We start from the raw sequence: 22,371 nt of genomic DNA, 5'->3' as shown, positions 1-22,371 counted from the left end.
TTAATTGATGTTTTTGAATAAAAAGTATGTATAAGTTGAATTTGTTGGCTTTAGATGGTACTACTACAACAACTTTTGTTGTGTTCGATAAGGAGGCTGCAACTCTATTCGAACGAACATGTACTGAGATGGTGAAATAGTTGAATGTATGTGGTTTCTGCTGTTGAAACCATTTGAATGGTTATGATGATTCAATGTCAGATGTGAATATAGAAGATAATTTTATACCATCCTCAGAAACTTTAGACGGTATGTAAAAATTTTATCTGTATGTTTATTTGCGTACATCATGGAGTAAATTTCATCGGTATGACAATTGAATATCTAAAGAGAATTCATTCAGTAAATGTGTGGGATATAGAAAATCCTATTTATTAATGTCAACACTGTAAAGTATGGATGTGGTCTGAAGAAAGGCTTGCTAAATCGAATGTCTGCATTTAATGATGGAGCTGACGTGGCATGCTCCAGAGAGTCTTTTCCAAATTAATTATTTTAATTCATTCAATACAATTTATTGAAATGACTTAATTATTTCAGCTAATTAATTTGATTAAATATTTAAATATCAATATAATTTATATTACTTAATTAATTACACTACATTAATTTTAATTCGTTATATTAGTGAATTGGTTTTTACCTTTATGAAGTCTAAAATAAAATAAATAATTTATTGTTTATTCTAATTAAATTCATTAAATTTAATTATATAAGGCAAAACTTTCTTCATTTTAAACGGAATTATTCTATGTCTTATTAACTAATTTCATTAGATTTGATTTATTAAAAATATAAAATAATTTTATATAAGAAATTATTAATTAAACTCATTCTAAAACGTAAGCAAAATAAATTAATTTCCTAGGCGATCTAATGTAGATCCATGATTTATACAACAATCAAACAAATCATAGAACTTGGGAATTGTGATAAAAAGAGAATAAAAAAGTAGGGCTCACAAAATGTTGGTTTGCTTACCTCCATTGCATCTTAACAAAACATGGCCTACGGAGACTAATTCCAATTCCAAGTTGGACAGATAAAAAATCTATCCGGATCTCATACAATTAGTCTCAATCCGTACCCAAAGTCCTCTTTTAATCTTTTTGGGTCTTCTCTCTCCCAGCAAGCAAGCATATACGCCAGTAATGGAGAACGGCGTATATGCTTTTAAATTTTTATTTTTAAATTTTAGAGTGTGATACTACATGTTGTGGAAGCAAAATTATAAGCACTATATTTTGTGTTTTAATACTTTTAATCATGTGGAATTATAAGTGAAATTATAGAAAACAGTAATAACAATTCTGACAAATGATTGGCATTCTAGAAATTAAAATTTGAAGTAATAAAAAATATTATTATATACACGTGAATAAATTGTATCACCAATTTATTTTTATTATAAATTCTATGTTACTCAACAATTAATTAATCAATATATAATTTCAAGCTATATTTTTGTTATTATATAATACTTTTTATTATTTTTTGTTTGTAATAAATATTTTTTGTAAAACTCATTGCTAAAATACAAAATTTTACTTATTAATTAGGTTCACAGTAGATTATAGTTATTTTTTTAAAATTTAATGACACTTTTGGTTACTTTCTATTCGATAATTTTTCTATCATGTATAATTATACAACTCATTTAAGCAATGATTATTGTACATAGGTACCAATATTTTACAGAACATTATGTATGGTACCAGGTTCTTGATAAATCCAGATGTTCCTGAGGCTGTGATGCTTCGAAAAAGGTATTGTACAAATATGTTGAATTATTTATGGTTGTGCATATTGACTGTATTTTTATGGTGTTGTGATTGATAAGTAGCGTGTACTATAGAGAGATCTCGCAGTACCTGTCTGTACTTTCTGGCAAACCGGCATATGTTAATAAAGATGAAGTTTTATATTGCACCGAGAGGAAGACAATAAAGGAGTTACGTGTGGCTGCGAATGTGAGTGCCTTATAGAAAACTACTTTTTTATGTTTGGTTCATTGTTTGTTTTTTTTTACTTTTAAACTGGTCCTATGTAGGTTGGATTCTATGTTATCCTGGCCACTGTTCTTGATGTTGAACCTGTTCTAAGTTGGTGGTATAAATCTTGTATTTGCAGCATGAACGCAGAAGCTAATACGGATACATACTTCTGCGATGACTGTAATAAGGACGTGAATAATGTGGTTAATAGGTGCGACTCTAATTGGACTTATTTGTGCAATCTTTTCATAAAAAAGCAATATAGTTATGTAATTGATTATGTCTCTTTTTAATTTATTTAGCAATATCTAGCTTAATACCAATAATCTATTCTATTATATAAAAATCGGATATCTGTATTTAATGATGGAGTTGATGTGGCATGCTCCGGAGAGCGTTTCCTAAATTAATTATTTTAATTCATTCAATACAATTTATTGCAATGACTTAATTATTTCAGCTAATTGATTTGATTAAATATTTAAATATCAATATAATTTATTATAATTTATATTACTTAATTAATTACACTACATTAATTGTAATTCATTATATTAGTGAATTGGTTTTTTTCTTTATGAAGTATAAAATAAAATAAATAATTTATTATTTATTCTAATTAAATTCATTAAATTTAATTATATATTATATATGAATCAATATTAATTTATAAATTATTTTATATTATAATATTCAATCAAATAAATTGTAAATTACTTTAAACTATATACGCACGAAAAAATGGATTTAAATATGGTTTATATAGTATAGATAGTATTTAATTAAGAACGGTATATTTTTAAGTGTTTTGATATGACTTAATTATACCAGCTAATTGAATTGATTAGATATTTAAATATCAATGTAATTTATTATAGTATATAATACTTGATTAATTTTACTACATTAATTGTAATTCCTTATATTAGTTAATTAGTTTATTCATTTATAAAGTCTGAAATAAAATAAATAATTTATTGTTTATTCTAATTAAATTTATTAAATTTAATTATATTATATATAAATTAAAAATAATTTATAAATGACCTTATTTCCTTAGCTTTTTATATTTCGTGGATTGTTAAGTTTTAAGTTTTATATTTCCACAAGCAAAAGTAATATAAGGCAAAATTTTCTTCATTTTAAATGAAATTTTTTTATATATTATTAACTAATATCATTAGATTTGATTTATTAAAAATATAAAATAATTTTATATAACAAATTATTAATTAAACTCATTCTAAAACGTAAGGAAAATAAATTAATTTCCTAGGAAGCCCAATGTAGATCCATGATTTATACAACAATCAAACAAATCATAGAACTTGTGAATTGTGATAAAAAAAAATGGAAAAAAAAAGTAGGACTCATAAAATATTGGTTTGCTTGCCTCTATTGCATCTTAACAAAATATGGGCCTACAGAGACTAATCCCAATTCCAAGTTTGGCAGATAGAAAACCTATCTGAATCTCATACAATTAATCTCAACCCGCACCTAAAGTTCTCTTTTAATCTTTTTGGATCTTCTCTCTCCCAGCAAGCAAGCATATAAGCCATCAATGGAGAACTGCGTATATGCTTTTAAATTTTGTTTTTAAATTTTAGAATGTGATACTACATGTCGTGGAAGCAAAATTATAAGTACTGTATTTTGTATTTTAATACTTTTGATCATGTGGAATTATAAGTGAAATTATAGAAAACAGTAATAAAAATTCCGACAAATGGCTGGCATTCTAGAAATTAAAATTTGAAACAATAAAAAATATTATTATATACACGTGAATAAATTGTATCACCAATTTTTTTTGTAAATTCTATGTTACTCAATAATTAATTAATCAATATATAATTTCAAGCTATATTTTTGTTATTATATAATACTTTTTATTATTTTATATTTGCAATAAATATTTTTTGTATAGTTCATTGCTAAAATACAAAATTTTACTGATTAATTAGGTTCACAGTAGATCATAGTTACTTTTTTAAATCTAATGACACTTTTGGTTACTTTCCATTCGATAATTTTTCTGTCATGTATAATTATACAACTCATTTAAGCAATGATTATTGTACATAGGTACCAATATTTTACAGAACATTATGTATGGTACCAAGCTCTTGATAAATCTAGATGTTTCTGGGGCTGTGATGCTTCGAAAAAGGTATTGTACAAATATTGTGAATTATTTATGGTTGTGTATATTGACTGTATTTTTATGGTGTTGTGATTGATAAGTAGCGTGTACTATAGAGAGATCTCGCAGTACCTGTCTGTACTTTCTGGCAAACCCGCATATGTTAATGAAGATGAAGTTTTATATTGCACCGAGAGAAAGAAATTAAAGGAGTTACCTACGGCTGCAAATGTGAGTGCCTTATAGAAAATTACTTTTTTATGTTTGGTTCATTGTTTATTTTTTTACTTTCAAACTGTTCCTATGTAGGTTGGATTCTGTTATTCTGGCAACTATTCTTGATGTTGAACCTATTCTAAGTTGGTGGTATAAATCTTATGTTTGCAGCATCAAGGCAGAAGCTAATGTGGATACATACTTCTGCGATGGCTGTAATAAGGACGTGAATAATGTGGTTAATAGGTACGACTCTAATTGGACTTATTTGTGCAATCTTTTCATAAAAAAGTAATATAGTTATGTAATTAATCATGTCTCTTTTTAATTTATTTAATAATATCTAGCTTAATACCAACAATTAGTAGATAATAAGAGAACAATTTATTAAAAACAAAAACTGCTTTAATTGTTGGGAATATTGTCTATCCACAAAATAAAAGTTGTCAAAATGAGATAGAGTGCATAGAAAAAATTCATATACCTACAACAATTTTATACCAAAGTCTCCTCTGCTAGACTAAAATTTAGAAAACTGATAAGCCTAAAAATATTATGTTTGAGCATTTAAATTGTGTTGAATATAATTTTTATGATTTTATTGTAACTAAAGGGTGATAGGCCAAGTGTTAATTGATGTTTTTGAATAAAAAAAGTTTGCTTTAGATGGTACTGCTACAACAACTTTTGTTGTGTTCGATAAGGAGGCTGCAACTCTATTCGAACGAACCTGTACTGAGATGGTGAAAGAGTTGAATGTATGTGATTTCTGCTGTTGAAACCATTTGAATGGTTTTGATGATTCAATGTCGGATGTGAATATAGAAGATAATTTTATTCCATCCTCAGAAACTTCAGACAGTATGTAAAAATTTTATCTGTATATTTATTTGCGTACATCATGGACTAAATTGCATTGATATGACAATTGAATATCTAAAGAGAATTCATTCAGTAAATGTGTGGGATATAGAAAACCCTATTTATTAATGTCAACACTGTAAAGCATGGATGTGGTATGAAAAAAGGCTTGCTAAATCGAATGTTTGCATTTAATGATGGAGATGATGTGGCATGCTCCAGAGAGTGTTTTTCAAATTAATTAATTTAATTCATTCAATACAATTTATTGAAATGACTTAATTATTTTAGCTAATTAATTTGATTAAATATTTAAATATCAATATAATTTATTATAATTTATATTACTTAATTAATTACACTACATTAATTGTAATTCATTATATTAGTGAATTGGTTTTTTTTCTTTATGAAGCCTAAAATAAAATAAATAATTTATTATTTATTCTAATTAAATTCATTAAATTTAATTATATAAGGCAAAACTTTCTTCATTTTAAACGGAATTATTCTATATATTATTAACTAATTTCATTAGATTTGATTTATTAAAAATATAAAATAATTTTATATAAAAAATTATTAATTAAACTCATTCTAAAACGTAAACAAAATAAATTAATTTCCTAGGCGGCCCAATGTAGATCTATGATTTATACAACAATCAAACAAATCATAGAACTTGTGAATTGTGATAAAAAGGGAATAAAAAAGTAAGGCTCACAAAATGTTGGTTTGCTTGCCTCCGTTGCATCTTAACAAAACATGGCCTACGGAGACTAATCCCAATTTCAAGTTGGACAGATAGAAAATTTATCCGAATCTCATACAATTAATCTCAATCCGCACCCAAAGTCCTCTTTTAATCTTTTTTGGTTCTTCTCTCTCCCAGCAAGCAAGCATATACGCTAGTAATGGAGAACGGCATATATGCTTTTAAACTTTTATTTTTAAATTTTAGAGTGTGATACTACATGTTGTGGAAGCAAAATTATAAGCACTATATTTTGTGTTTTAATACTTTTAATCATGTGGAATTATAAGTGAAATTATAGAAAATAGTAATAACAATTCTGACAAATGACTGGCATTCTAGAAATTAAAATTTGAAGTAATAAAAAATATTATTATATACACGTGAATAAATTATATCACCAATTTATTTTTATTATAAATTCTATGTTACTCAATAATTAATTAATCAATATATAATTTCAAGCTATATATTTTTGTTATTATATAATACTTTTTATTATTTTATATTTGCAATAAATATCTTTTATATAACTTATTGCTAAAATACAAAATTTTACTAATTAATTAGGTTCATAGTAGATTATAGTTATTTTTTTAAAATTTAATGACACTTTTGGTTACTTTCTATTTGATAATTTTTCTGTCATGTATAATTATACAACTCATTTAAGCAATGATTATTGTACATAGGTACCAATATTTTACAGAACATTATGTATGGTACCAGACTCTTGATAAATCCAGATGTTTCTGGGGCTGTGATGCTTCGAAAAAGGTATTGTACAAATATGTTGAATTATTTATGGTTGTGCATATTGACTGTATTTTTATGGTGTTGTGATTGATAAGTAGCGTGTACTATAGAGAGATCTCGCAGTACCTGTCTGTACTTTCTGGCAAACCGGCATATGTTAATGAAGATGAAGTTTTATATTCCATTGAGAGGAAGACAATAAAGGAGTTACGTGTGGCTGCGAATGTGAGTGCCTTATAGAAAACTACTTTTTTATGTTTGGTTCATTGTTTGTTTTTTTTTTTACTTTTAAACTGGTCCTATGTAGGTTGGATTCTATGTTATCCTGGCCACTGTTCTTGATGTTGAACCTGTTCTAAGTTTGTGGTATAAATCTTGTGTTTGCATCGTGAAGGCAGAAGCAAATGCGGATACATACTTCTGTGATGGCTGTAATTAGGACGTGAATAATATGGGTAATAGGTACGACTCTAATTGGACTTATTTGTGCAATCTTTTCATAAAAAAGCAATATAGTTATGTAATTGATTATGTCTCTTTTTAATTTACTTAGCAATATCTAGCTTAACACCAACAATTAGTAGACAATAAGAGAACAATTTATTAAAAACAAAAACTACTTTAATTGATAAAAATATTGTCTATCCACAAAAAAAAAGTTGTTAAAATGAGATAAAGTGCATAGAAAAAATTCATATACCTACAACAATTTTATACCAAAGTCTCCTCTACTAGACTAAAATCTAGAAAACTGATAAGTCTAAAAAATTTTGTTTGAGCATTTAAATATTGTTGAATATAATTTTTATGATTTTATTGTAACTAAAGGGTAACAGGCCAAGTGTTAATTGATGTTTTTGAATAAAAAATAGGTATAAGTTGAATTTGTTGGTTTTAGATGGTACTGCTATAACAACTTTTGTTGTGTTCGATAAGGAGGCCGCAGCTCTATTCGGACGAACCTATACTGAAATGGGGAAAGAGTTGCTTGTATGTGGTTTCTGCTATTGAAACCATTTGAATGGTTATGATGATTCAATGTCGGATGTGAATATAGAAGATAATTTTATACCATCCTCAGAAACTTTAGACGGTATGTAAAAATTTTATCTGTATGTTTATTTGCGTACATCATGGACTAAATTGCATTGGTATGACAACTGGGTATCTAAAGAGAGTTCATTCAGTAAATGTGTGGGATATAGAAAATTCTATTTATTAATGTCAACACTATAAAGCATGGATGTGGTCTGAAGAAAGGCTTGCTAAATTCAAATAGTCACCCCAACCAAAGTTTTTATTATGTTGTATGGAAGGAAAGATCAAGCGTCCTCTACTTTCTGTGCCTCCTGATGAGCTCATTCAGCTTCATACTAGAGGAGATCAAAGAAGTTTTCATTTCCTAAAAAATATAAGGACACTTAATTCAATGTTTTGTTTTACATCAATGGCCAAAAAAAATTGACCGTGGGGTGAACAATGGGATTGCTCCTCCAATTTTTAAGCCTGGGGTCAAAACTACCATAGCATTGGTAGCTTACTTCCTCCGGATAGTCTGCGACCAACAATTGCCTAGCTATATATCTATGACAGGAAAAATGAGATTGATAATCAGATAGGCACAGTTTGGTAATTTTGATGCAACCAATCAAACATTTTAGTTATTTTTTATCTGAGAGAAAATAACATAAAATTTATTTTTTTTCACTTCCAATGAAGTTATAAATAAGTGGGATAAGAAAATTGTGGCAATATTAAGAAACATGATAGACAAATATAATAGTTTGGCAAAGAGTTTTTGCTATGCGAGAGATAAGTACCAACAGAAAAATTGCACAAACATAAAGTTTAAGTTTATTAGTAAAAGGACTACAGATGGCAGGACATACAACTTGTCATCTGCATCTAAAGTGGCTGCATTGATTGTTGGCGATGTCGAACAACTAAGAAAAGATTGAGATATTATTATAAAGAGTCAAACTAGAAAACTCCAACAGATTGATGTTTTTCACCCATCTTATTTAGCCTTGAAATATCCATTGTTGTTTCCGTATGGGGAGGATGGATTTTGTTTGGGTATTGCAACATCAAATTCTATCTCCTCTAGGCCTACAAAGAAAAATAAAACAATCACTTTGCGACAATTCTTTGCTTTTCAACTACGTACAGAAAAGGATGGGTGAATCCCTGTTAATTCTAAGATCAAAGAGATTACTCCAACAGTTTCTGGTAGATGCCTACACAATGGTGAAATCAGAGAGGTTAAAATCCTTTAGGTGTAAACAACCACAGTTGAGGGTTAATAAATACAAATGTTTGCATGAAAGTCTTATAAATGGGGATGTAGATGCTGCAAGGCTTGGCAAAAGAATCATTCTTCTCGGTACTTTTACCGGTGGACCTAAGTACATGATGAATAATTGTAAAGATGCATTTGCAATTTGCAGATATGCAGGATATCCTAATTATTTTATCACTATGACATGTAACCCTGAATATGATGCGATAAAAAGAGAAGTGACTCCCATTGGATTAAAGGCAGAAGATCACCCTGATATATTGTGTCGAGTTTTCAAGATCAAACTTGATGGTTTGATTGATGACCTAAAAGAGGAAAAAATCTTTGGCAAAATTTGATGTAAGTCTGTGTTTATGCAACACCTTATTAAAATCTTATGTTGTAATGTTTTGCTCATTTGGCTTTTCAATTTTCATATGTTTTCACTATAGAGTTTCAAAAGAGAGGGCTTCCACATGCACATATCCTTTTATTCATGAGTAACGAGTTCAAGCCACAAACACCAGATGACATAGACAAACATATAACAGCTGAGATTCCTAATTAAAATGAAATGCCAAATCTACATGGAACTGTTCAAAATTACATGGTACATGGTCCATGTGGTCTGTACAATAAGAATTCACCTTGCTGAAGGATGAATCATGTTCAAAGTTTTATCCCAAAGAGTTTAGACAGCGAACACTCATTGATGAAGCCGAATTTCCCAAATATAGGCATACTGATAACAGTCAAACAATGAAGAAAAGGAAATATGTACTAGATAATAAGTTCATTGTTTTTTATAATCCAGAATTGTTGCTCAAGTTCGGGTGCCACATAAATGTGAAATACACATGCCAAACAAGCAAGTTCTATTAAGTATTTGTTTAAGTGTGTACACAAGGACAATGACAGTGTAACAATTACCCTATACCATACTGGTGATTCGTCAGAAGCCACACAAGTTGTTGACGAAATTAGGAATTACTACGATTGTAGGTATATTTCGGCATGTGAGGCAGTCTGGTTTATTTGGAATGAAATCCAAGAGAAAGAACCATTTGTGATTAGACTTCTATTCCATTTGAAGGATGAGTAACCTGTGGTTTATAGTGAAACTTCTAATGTGAATAATATCGTCGAAAGAGCAATATCTCAAGATGTTTTTGGGATGGATGGCGGCGAACATGTCATATCCCTATGCTCAAAGTCTAACTTATGCTGAGTTTCTAACTAAGTTTGTTTGGAAGAATGATGCTTTAAAGTGGTTTCCTTAAAAGCAAGGCTTCGCAATTGGAAGGTTGACTCATGTATTTGCAGGTAATAACGAGTTTATATTCAATTTCAATTTTATTTATTCGATGATTTAAATTTAAAATCTTAACAGTATGTACCCCATGTCTATTTTATTCGATTTATCTACACTAGAAAACAAATGTTCAAATAACTTTCTGCAGTTATAATCTGTAGATTATACAATTTTAGAATTGTTCTATATTTTTTAGAAAAATTAATCTTATGCGGATGTGTCATTACATAATAATTGAAATCGCATAGCCTAATCCATTTAGCAATTTAAAAGTGGGATTTTAACCAAGTTTTTTGCAGCAAATACCGAAGAATATTACCAACGACTTCTCTTGAATACTCAAAAAGGATGTATGAAATTTTGAGATATAAGAATAGTACGAGAAACAATTTATGCTACGTATAGAGATGCTACGTATAGAGATGCATGCTTCATCCTTGAACTCTTGCAAGATGATAGAGAATTCATGGATGCAATTAAGGAAGCATGCTTGTGGGTCTCAAGATCATATGTTAGAAGGTTATTTGTCATTCTATTAACATCCAACAATATCTCAAGACCAGAATATGTCTGGGATAGATGTTGGCATGAACTCTCAGATGATATTTTGTATCGATAGAGAATCGTGATGAACATGAGGGGTAGGTTTTTATAATTGCAATTATAAAAGTTCTTCATTATTGATCATTTTTAGTTTGGTTGAATTTTTACAGTATTGTATAATATGCAGAGTTAACAATGTCAGATGATAAGATTAATTAGTTGTGCTTAATGGATATAGACAAGATCTTACATTCCTATGGTAAAACCTTGAAAGACTATCCTCCTATGCCTTTAGCAACTGAAGTTGATAGTTCTTTGTTAACCGAAAGGGTTATCAGGGAAGAGCTAAACTTTAACAGAGATGATTTAAAGAAACATGCCTCAGACATGTTAGCCATCGCAACTCCTGAGCAGAAATATTATGATAAAATTGTTACAGCTGTGTATTATGATGAAGGAGTTTTTTCTTTGTGTATGGTCATGTGGGTACTGGAAAAATATTTCTCTAGAACCTTATGTCTACTGAGATTCACTCAAGGGGTGATATTGTGTTAAATATTGCTTCAATTGGTATTGCATCTTTAGTTCATCCCAATGGAAGAACGACACACTCAAGGTTCAAAATACCGCTGAATATAACTAAGAATTTTGTATGTAACATCAAACCTGGTTCCCCTCAAGCAATGCTGCTGTTGAAAGCTAAACTTATAATTTGGGATGAGGCTCCAATGGTTAGTAGGTACTGCTATGAAGCGCTTGATAAATGCTTAGATATCATGAGGTTTTCTCCAACATATAACAAAGATTTTTCCTTTGGAGGAAAAGTGGTTATACTAGGTGGAGACTTAAACAAATTCTTTCTATCATTTCACGAGGATCGAGACAAATTAGTCTTATATTTGAAAGTTTTGTCAGGTGCTCAAACTAACAAAAAACATGAGACTCTCTGTAGGAACGACTATTTCAGATCAAGATGAGAGTGTAGGAACGACTATTTCAGATCAAGATGAGACAGAGTAATTTGGTGAGTGCTTATTGAAAGTTTATGATGGTCTAATATGTGACAATATGGATGGTGAATCTGAGATATGTCTTCCAGGAGATATTATTATTCCTTCTTCGGACCAGGCATTTGATAAGTTGGTTCATTTTTCTTATCCAAATATTTTGGATAACGTGTTCTCAAATGATTTTTTTCAAAGTAAGAACTATACTGGCTCCCACGCTGGACATCGTTGAAGAGGTCAATAATCATCTGATGGCTATCATTCCTGGAGAAAAAAATTATATCTTAGTTCGGATTCGATTTGTATGGATGAAGGGAATATGGAGAGTCAATTAGATCTCTATGGTCTTGAATTACTGAATAGCATAAATTGCTCTGATTTGACTCCACATAAATTAATACTCAAGGTTGGTGTTCCGGTGATGTTACTGAGGAATATTGACCAATCCAGTGGTCTTTGTAATGGTACAAGACTACAAGTTAGGAAACTTGGAAATTATGTCATAGAATGTGAAGTTTTAACGAGTAACAATGTTGGTCATATTGCTTTGATTCCAAGAATGAATATGGTACTAACAAATGAAACCGTCCCAGTTAGATTCCAACGAAGACAGTTTCTCATAATAGTATCGTTTGCCATGACAATTACTAAGTCTCAAGGACAAACTTTATCTCATGTTAGATTGTACTTGTCCAAACCAGTTTTTACATATGGCCAACTATATATGACACTTTCAAGAGTTAAGAGTAAAAAAGGTTTAAAAGTTTTACTTATGAATCACGTAAGAATGTCTGTAAATTCAATCATCAATGTTGTTTATAGAAAAATCTTTAAAAAATAAGATTCTAATATAAATATTTTAATTTTATTTTAAATTTTGTATCAATGTATAATTATTTTACTTAAAAAATGTAAAATAATTATTACTCACTATTTTTAAATTAAATTTTGATTTTGATAATAATTTTATAAAATTTTTAACATAATAATTATTTTATATTTTTTTTAAATATATAAACATATACATTTTTTTCACTTTTATAAATTTTTCCGTGCTGAACACGGTTCATACACGAATTCTTTTTAATTTGGCACTTTCAAATTTTATCTTTCCACTATTAGATTGCAATGAGTAAGCATAATGATTTACCAAATTTAAATCGTTATCTAATTTAATTCCTAATTTAATTCGTTGACCAAAAAATTTATATGTAGATAAACTTTGCTAAAGTAGAAAAATATACCTCAATTCATGAAATAAATAATAAATAATAAATAATAGTAAACATAAACATTACATCATTTATTGTTCATCATGCCCATGTGACATCTCTATCCGCATACATCTGTGAATTAATTAAAAAGTGTATATCCATTTTGATCTTTAAAGAATTTTAAACTAGACACTTTAATTTTCAATTAAAATTAATTACTCGATTGATCTCTAACAATTAATTCTGTCAGACACTTAGGTCCTTTATTCCGTTAACTCTAATAGAAGATAAAATGGTCCTTGACAACTCGAACATGGGACAAAATGATCCCTGACAACTCTAATAAGGAACAAAATGATCCCTGATCTCTTTATTCAAAAATGACACTGTTCTTTTTCAATTTTTATCATATCTCGTATAACCCTAATATTCATACTCTCCTTCTTCACCTTCATAGTCTTCTTTTCCATCTTTTCCTTCCTCCTCTTTAGCTCCAAGATTAAGCCATGGTGTAATTGCCACTCGTGTCGCACCTACCTTAACATGTCATGGACCACACACTTCTTAAATCTTTGTGACTGGTACATCCACCTCCTCTGCACTTCGCCCAACAGAAGCATCAACTTCCACGTCTTCGATAACATCACCTCTAACTCCGATAATGTCCATGATATCCTCAAGACCAAGTTCCACAACTACCCCAAGGACACGCTTTTCTCCACTCTCCCGCAAGCAATATAGATTGTTGGACATTAAGACATCATGAGAAGATTCTTCTTCGATATCATATGCAAATTCTCATTTGAAATAGACACCGAGTGCTTCATTCTTTCTTTTCTGGAGTCCAAATTGACAGACAGTTTCGACCTCGCATCCAAGCTACCAGTACAACAGCACAACAGCAATGTCGTCGTTGCCCTCATATGGAAACTGAAGCGATTACTGATCATTGGTTCGGAGAAAAAGTTGAAGGAAGCGATCAGAGTGGTGGACAATGTGGTCATGAAGATGATAGGGTAGAGGAGGGAGATGGCAACGACGACGACGGGTCTTAACAAATCAGACTTGCTATCTAGATTTATGGGATCCATCGAAGACGACAAGTAGTTGAGAGACATAGTCATTAGTTTCCTGAGTATGAATTGGTTGAGAATAAGTTGAGGATTTTTTTTCTTGTGAACATTAAATTTATAGAGTGTGCATTGTGTAGTTTGAAGTTACAGTGTTAGATTGTTAGTGTTATGTGAGATATGATGGAAATTGGAGATAACAGTGTCATTTTTGAACAAGAGATCATGGACCATTTTGTTCCCTGTAATTAGAGTTGTCAGGGACTATTTTATCTTCCGTTAGAGTTGACGGAATAAAAGATCTAAGTGACTGATGGAATTGATTATTAGGAACTAATCTAATAATTAATTTTAGTTAAAAACTAAAATGTCTAATCTGAAATTCTTTTAGCACAAAAATGAATATATACCCTTAATTAAAACATACATAGACATGCATAGATAACAGCTAGAAATGACGCCAAAAAATATTAATTGAAGTTAGGAAATATACTAAATTTATTTGTAAGGATAGAAAAGAATATAGGTAATATTAATTGAAAGTGATTAAGCCCCAACTTCAATTTTTATCATTAATTTATCTACTATGTAATGCTTGTGAAATATCCTATATGCAAGTATGTGGGGAACAGCAAAGTGAACAATGAAGAATGTACGCGGAGACCATAATGTGAAAGTTGAGTGAGAAAGTGGTAGCAGGAATTGCCCTCATATATAGCAATGCATTCTGTGAAGATTAAGAAAACACAAAGTCAGATATCAATGAAGACAGATATTTCATTGATTTTTCATAAAAAGAAAGATAGAAAGATATGTAATGCAAAATCTTCTTATAATGTATAAGATCACGATTAAGTTACAAGCAGAGTCTTCAAAAAAATAGTTACTTTTTTTATTTTAATTTTGGCTTATCGCTTATAATAAACTAATTCGAATTTGTCTATCTATTTTGACAGATAGGGTTATGTTTTCTTAAAGTTATGACTCATTATTTACTTATTAGTACATTTTAAAAATATATTAGGTTAATTTTACTAACTAATAGTGAAGTAAAATAAAAGATTTAATTATTTGTTAGTTTCTATAATTTTATTAAATTTGTAATTAGATTTTTATATTTTTTAATTAGACTTTATACTGTTTTTAATTTATAATTAGATTCTTGACATTTTAAAAATATTAGAATTAATAGAATATTTTTTTATAAATTGAAGATACCCATAATTAATTAATAATCTAATTAAATTTTTTACTATTATATTTTTTAAAAAGAATATTTTATTAATTTTAACATTTTTAATACAAAATGAACCTAATTACAAAAATAAAAATAATACAGGAATTCAATTAAAAAATAAAAATATATAATAATCTAATTGTAAATGTGATGAAATTATAGCTACTAATAAAATAATTGAATCTAAAATATGGCTTCTTTTAACGAGTACATCTTCATGTTCAAATTCTATCTATTAAATGTTTTATTAATTATTTCATAATTCACAGTTTAATACAAGTGATACAAATTTAGGATGTATCAGAAAATGATGCGAGTTCAAACTATGTTTTCTGTTGACTTCAATGAACTTTACATCATCATATTCATCTAACTTCAATTAACATTACCTATATTCTTTCCTATCCTTACAAATTTAGTATATTTGCTAACTTCAATTAATATTTTATTTTTACCGTCATTTTTGGCTGTTCACATGAACATGATAACCTATCGATGATGGAATGTTTATCTTTAATATTTTTTGATAAATTATTTTGCGCGTTTACTCATTGCAATCCAATAATAAAAAGGTAAAACTTAAAAATGGCAGAGTGAGAAAAATAGTTTGAAAGAACAAGAATAAGCATGTTATTTTTCGGTAACTTTCTTTCTCTCTTTTTGTTTGTAGTCACTATTTTAATTTCGTTCTCTTCACTTCATCTCTTCCTTCACAATTCACAAAATTTAATTTGTTTACCTTCTCTCTCAAAAATACTTATTTTTTCATAATTTTTCCAATAATTTTAGTGTTTTATTAATTTTGTCCCCTCATTTTACATATTCAAAATTATTTAATTATATTTGCTGACGTCTACTTATTCGTTAATGACTTAATGATTTCTAGTTGTAATTATAAACTGTCAAAAATTTTTTTGTTTTGGACTTCTGATTCAAGTTTTTGTAATGTATTTATATCTTATTTTTTGATTATTTCATCATAAATTCAATTTCGTTTCTCATTTGGTGCTGTGATGAATTTATAGAGGAGAATTGTGATATTATTTAATATATGTGCGATTTGTGTTATATTTAATTCGCCCTTAATTTGCAATGTTCTAAATTTTTAAATGGTCTTCAGAAATTTAGAATAGTTAGAATCGAGTTTTGGATTGTAAAGTTATCATTGTTTGAGAATATTAAAGACAATAATGTTGGTCCAATAAAAAAATTATCTCTGTATAATGTAGAGGCTGCAAATTTGATTTTTACTAATAGTATTTTACTATTAATTTTAAAACAAAAAAGACTTTTTCTATGTATAATAACAAAGCGTTTAACTATTCGTAAATTTATATTATTCTTATAAACAATTAAAAAAATTACCTAAACCAATTTTTAAAGATTTTAAAAATATGCATTTTAATCTTTAAGAAAAATTAATACAAAGATCAGTAATAAAATTTTACTTCGATAGACAAATTAGTCTCTAATTTATTTTTTAGCAGAGTAATTACCTAGATCAGTCTCCAAAAATTTTAAAAGAGGACATGTTAGTCTTAAAAAAAAATTAATACTCAGATCAATCTTTAATGTTTTTTTTCTGTCAAACACAATAATCCGTCTATTTTACTTTTTTATTATTATTAACTTAACTTTGTGCATGTGAACGACGACATACACTAGCATATTAATATACTTTTTTTTGTTAGAAACAAGTAACGTGAATAATAATAGTTTAAAATTCAAATTAAAATATTTTTCTTTTAAAACAAACATGGTTTTAAAATAAGGCATCTTTTGATTATATTAAATATAAAAATATCAAATAGTTTTAATCATAAATTTTTTGTAGAATAATCTCTAATAATTTTATTATTATTATTATTATTATTATTATTATTATTATTATTATTGATGAGAGACTATATACATATAATATATAGATAAAAATTTAATAAATAAATTTATTATTATTTTTATCTAAAAAATACAAAAATTTTATAATACAATATTATTGTGTAATTAATAATAATAATAATAATAACTTCATTTTATTTTTTTGGACAGAAATTTATTATGTCTGATGAAAGAAATATTAGAAATTGATTTGTATAATAATTTCTTTTGAAAACTAAAATGTATTCTTTTAAAATTTTTAGAAATTAATCTGGATAATTATTTTATCAAAAAATAAACTAAAAATTAATTTGTGTACTCGAATAAAATCTTAAAAATCAATCTATGTATTTATTTTTTTAAAAAACTAAAATATACACTTTTAAATTTTTTAAAAACTAATTTAAATAATTATTTTAAAAAAACCACTTAATTTTTAACGAATTTGACTAACTTGGACCGATTTGATTGCGGTCTTTAACTACACAGTCTCGTATGTTGCAGATAACCTTTCTTCTTCTTGCTTTAATGTTTCTTACAAAACCATTAGTTTACTTTTACTTCTCGTTTGTGTGATTTGTTTTTGTATGACCCTTATCTTAAAAATTAAAACCTCTGTTGCAGTCTCCCTTCAGTTCCGTTGAATAACAAAAGTCTCTCTCTCTCTCTCTCTCTCTCTCTCTCTCTCTCTCATGTTCCGTCGTGGGTTGGGTGGCTCTGTCCGTTTCCCCTAAAAAATGTGGCGCACACACACAGTTTCAAAGCTTTTCTCTTCCCTTTCTCTCTCGTGAATTATTTCCACACTTTTCCCAATTCCACAAATTTTAAGAAAAATAAAAAGAAAAATCTCCTTCATTCTATAAAAAAATCTGTTCCAGGAAAAAAAAAAGGATAAATTATTTTTCTCATTCTGATAAATAAATATAAATATTGTTCTCCCTAACTCTCTTCCTCTCTTTCCTTCTCTTTTTGTGCGTGTCATAACAAAAGAGGAAGGGGCACAAAGGAGAAATCCAATCACCTATCATCTAATCATAGCAGAAAAAGAGGAACAAAAAAAAAAAAAAAAAGAGAGCTGTTACAGTGAAGGAAAAAATAAAACTGAGAGAATGAATGGTGTCACCCACCTTGAACCAGAACCAGACGATCCTTCTGAGTTTGTTGAAGTTGATCCAACTGGAAGATACGGAAGAGTAATAATAATACCCCTTTATTTCCTCTCTCTCTCTTTCTGTCCCTTCATCTTCTTATTCTCCCCATCTCATGACTCAGCTTGTTTGATGATTTTTTTTTCTTTTTTTTTTTCATTGTTTGTTGCAGTACAATGAAATCCTCGGCAAAGGAGCTTCAAAGACAGTGTATGATTATAAAGTCTCATCCTTTTTTTTCCTTCTTCTGTGTTTTCTGTTCATACCCATTTCTTGATTTTGTTAAGATTGGAATCTTTTTGTATGTTCCAGTGCTGATTTGCCTTGAATTTGAGTTCCTCTTTGTGTTTGTGGAAATGGGTATAGAATAATTTTATTTCCCTTCCCCCTCATTTCTAATTTTTTTTTAATTTGTCAATTTTTTTTGGGGTTATTGATTGATGCAGATATAGAGCATTTGATGAGTATCAAGGGATTGAAGTTGCTTGGAACCAGGTCAAGCTTTATGATTTCCTGCAAAGTCCTGAAGATCTTGAGAGGCTTTACTGTGAAATTCATCTCTTGAAGACATTGAAGCACAAGAACATTATGAAATTCTACACATCTTGGGTAGACACTGCCAATAGGAACATCAATTTTGTCACTGAATTGTTCACTTCTGGTACTCTCAGACAGTAAGTTCTCAATGGATTTCCCCAAATTCCAACTACTACTCATTTTTCTGCACTCTTTTCTTATGCCCTGATTGAATGAACTACCCTTGTTCTGGTCCTATTACTAGAAATCTGACTAATCCAAGTGGGGGTGGGGTTGGAATTTCCCAGCTAGGATTTTTTTTTTGTTTCCTCCTTTGTTCACAATTAATCTTGTGGATCTCATTTGCTTGTTTGTTTTGATTATGAAATAGGTATAGACTAAAGCACAAGAGAGTGCATATCAGAGCAGTGAAGCATTGGTGCAGACAGATCTTGAGAGGGCTTCTCTATCTTCATAGCCATGATCCACCTGTGATCCATAGAGATCTCAAATGTGACAATATTTTTATCAATGGAAACCAAGGGGAGGTGAAGATTGGAGATCTTGGCCTGGCTGCGATTCTCCGGAAATCTCATGCTGCTCATTGTGTAGGTATGTTCATTTTCATTTCATGAATGCATGAGGCTCGCACCTGTGGCCTTCAAGGCTCAAGGCAGTGCCTTTTCTGCTATGCTAATGCTCGTGCCTTTTGAATATTACAAAATTGTGCCAAAGTAAAGATTTGTCCAGATCAAATATTAAATTGAATTAGTTCATTTAATTGATGTCTTTCTTTTGGAAAAGGAAAGATGAAAAAAAGATCGATTTGGGGATAACATGCGAATCTTAGAGTTGTAATGCTTTTTAATGCAAGAAGCACAAGTTGTCATTTGTTACAGTTCTGCCTTTGCAGGAACGCCCGAGTTCATGGCCCCTGAAGTTTACGAAGAGGCATATAATGAATTGGTCGACATATATTCATTTGGTATGTGCATATTAGAGATGGTTACCTTTGAATATCCTTATAGTGAATGCACTCATCCAGCGCAAATCTACAAGAAAGTTATTTCCGTAAGATTCCTCTCTTTTTGTCTCACAGCGAAAAGTGATTTCCACCTGTTAGTGTTGAGATTTCTTTGGCGTTTTGTATTATCTATCACCAGGGTAAAAAGCCGGATGCTTTGTACAAAGTGAAGGATCCAGAAGTGCGAGAATTTGTTGAGAAATGCTTGGCAACTGTTTCTTTAAGGCTATCTGCAAGGGAGCTTCTAGATGACCCGTTTCTTCGAGTTGATGATTATGATTATGATTTGAGACCTGTAGACGGTGGGGAATTGGATGACTTAGGCCCTCTCATTAGGCAGCCACTATTTGATCTTCATCGAAGCTATAGCAACATTAGTAACGAATACTCGAATGGTTTTGGGTATGAAGGAGACTGGTCATCGCATCCAGCTGAGATTGAACCTAATGGAATAGAACTTTTTGAGTACCATGACGATGATGATGAAGAAACGTCTGAAGATGTTGACATAAGCATCAAGGGCAAGAGGAAAGATGATGGTGGCATATTTTTGAGACTCAGAATCGCAGATAAAGAAGGTCCGGCCTATTCTTTTGACCGTTATTTGCATATTTCATTATAGAATTTAAGATTGTTTGACTCTATTCTTGTTATCACAGGCCGTATTCGAAATATTTATTTCCCATTCGACATTGAGATGGACACAGCAATTAGTGTGGCAGCAGAAATGGTCGCAGAGCTTGACATTACCGACCAGGATGTTACCAGAATAGCTGATATGATAGATGGCGAAATTGCTTCTTTGGTACCTGATTGGAGGCGTGGACCAGGAATCGATGAATCTCCCCGATTTTCCAATCAGGGTTTATGTCACAATTGTGTCTCGAATCATACCTCCAGCGGATCGCTTCTGGATTTCATTTCGCAGAATCCGGGCAGCAAAAACCCCAAACTTGGCGAGTGTTGTAGGCGTGGATGTACTTCAATGCATGGACGATTCGAGGAGATCACTTTCGAATCTGAGGATTACGACAATCATGTTAGAGAGAATGTACCCAACATATCAAGCCAGTCACACAGCTTACAGTACCAGGGTTTATGGAATCAGCACGAAAGCCGCGAACTCAGTCCGGTAGCGTCCGATCAAAGCCATTCTGACGAACAATACGAACAACTAGACAAATCAATAGCTGCTGAAGATAAAGGGCAGGATCATTGGGAAACCAAGTTTGCCTCCAATGCTGGAAGCTCTCTGCGTAATTTATCAGGAACCCACGATTTCTCTACTATTCGATCGTTATGTTGTGACCTAGAGGGTGACTACGAGGAAGAGATCCAAAAGGAGCTGAGATGGCTCAAAGCGAAATACCAAATGGAGTTAAGGGAACTCAAAGATCAACACCTTGGCCTAATGCCTAAATCTTCTTCTTCCAACAGCAATGACAAAGAGGAAAACAAAACTGAACACCAACTTGTTATGCCGCTGCATTTGCTGACAAAAACTTTGAAAGCAAGCAACAATAACAATGTGATTCATTTGAAACCCTTTACCAATAACTTGAACTGTGATGCCACTACTAACCATCCTCCTCACTGCAACAATAGCATCCCCGATCTGGATGCCCAAAGGGCCCAGAATCGCGAGGCGATGGAATCACTTAGTGAAGAAGAAGGTATGGTTAATGCTAAGAACTTTTTTTCTGGTACATTGCTTCCTCACTCGCTTCATAGAACAGTTTCCCTTCCGGTTGATGCTGTTGATGTATAATTTTCTTGAGGCACTTATTGGATTCTTTTGTAGATTATAAAATATATAGAGGCTATCCTGATTTCTACTACTTTTTTTCTTTACCTGCACATATAATTTAATGCTTGTTACAAGAGAAATTCAAGAATCACTAATTATAAATACTTCTGGAATATACAAAGCATGCAATCAGTTAAAAATTATTAGATAATTTGACATATTTTACTAAGTTGCTATTTAATAATTTTCCAATTTACCGACAACAAAACCAGAAAACTGCTACCCTTAGCACTATACTGTACGGTTTAATTTATTAGAAAAAAAAAAAAGAATCCGATTTTGGTGACGGATGGTACTTGTTTGCCAAATTGTTAATTGAGACATACAAGATATCTATCTATATCAAGTGTAATCAATGTTTGGTAGGGTCTAATGTTTATTTTTATTTCCAAGTTTCTTTCTTATATTTCTATAGGTTATAGAAACAAGTTGGAATGATACCAATACGCGTGAAATTGGTTGTTTTTGTTTGTTTGTCTTTCCGAAAATTGATTTCAATAATTGAGTTTTATTGTGGCAACTTGGTCAAATTGCTGAAAGAGCAATCCTTAAAACTGTAATAATAATGTGCGTGTGGATATGCGGTATATATATATATATATATTTTCAA

At 30.0% G+C, this 22,371-nt stretch overlaps 1 protein-coding gene across 1 annotated transcript; it reads left to right on the top strand.

Moving 5' to 3' along the window:
• The first annotated feature begins 17,732 nt into the window (after positions 1–17,732).
• LOC112710939 (probable serine/threonine-protein kinase WNK9) lies at positions 17,733–21,792 on the top strand. The gene is made up of 7 exons (XM_025763428.3): positions 17,733–18,459; positions 18,587–18,624; positions 18,861–19,088; positions 19,322–19,542; positions 19,844–20,001; positions 20,094–20,532; positions 20,614–21,792. The coding sequence occupies exons 1-7, from the start codon at positions 18,376–18,378 to the stop codon at positions 21,720–21,722; spliced, it is 2,277 nt and encodes a 758-aa protein (XP_025619213.1). The 5' UTR covers positions 17,733–18,375; the 3' UTR covers positions 21,723–21,792.
• Positions 21,793–22,371: the final 579 nt, after the last annotated feature.

This window comes from Arachis hypogaea, chromosome 9 (genome assembly GCF_003086295.3).
Source record: "Arachis hypogaea cultivar Tifrunner chromosome 9, arahy.Tifrunner.gnm2.J5K5, whole genome shotgun sequence".
Classification (NCBI taxonomy): Eukaryota; Viridiplantae; Streptophyta; class Magnoliopsida; order Fabales; family Fabaceae; genus Arachis; species Arachis hypogaea.
This window is presented reverse-complemented; position numbering and strand designations above follow the sequence as displayed.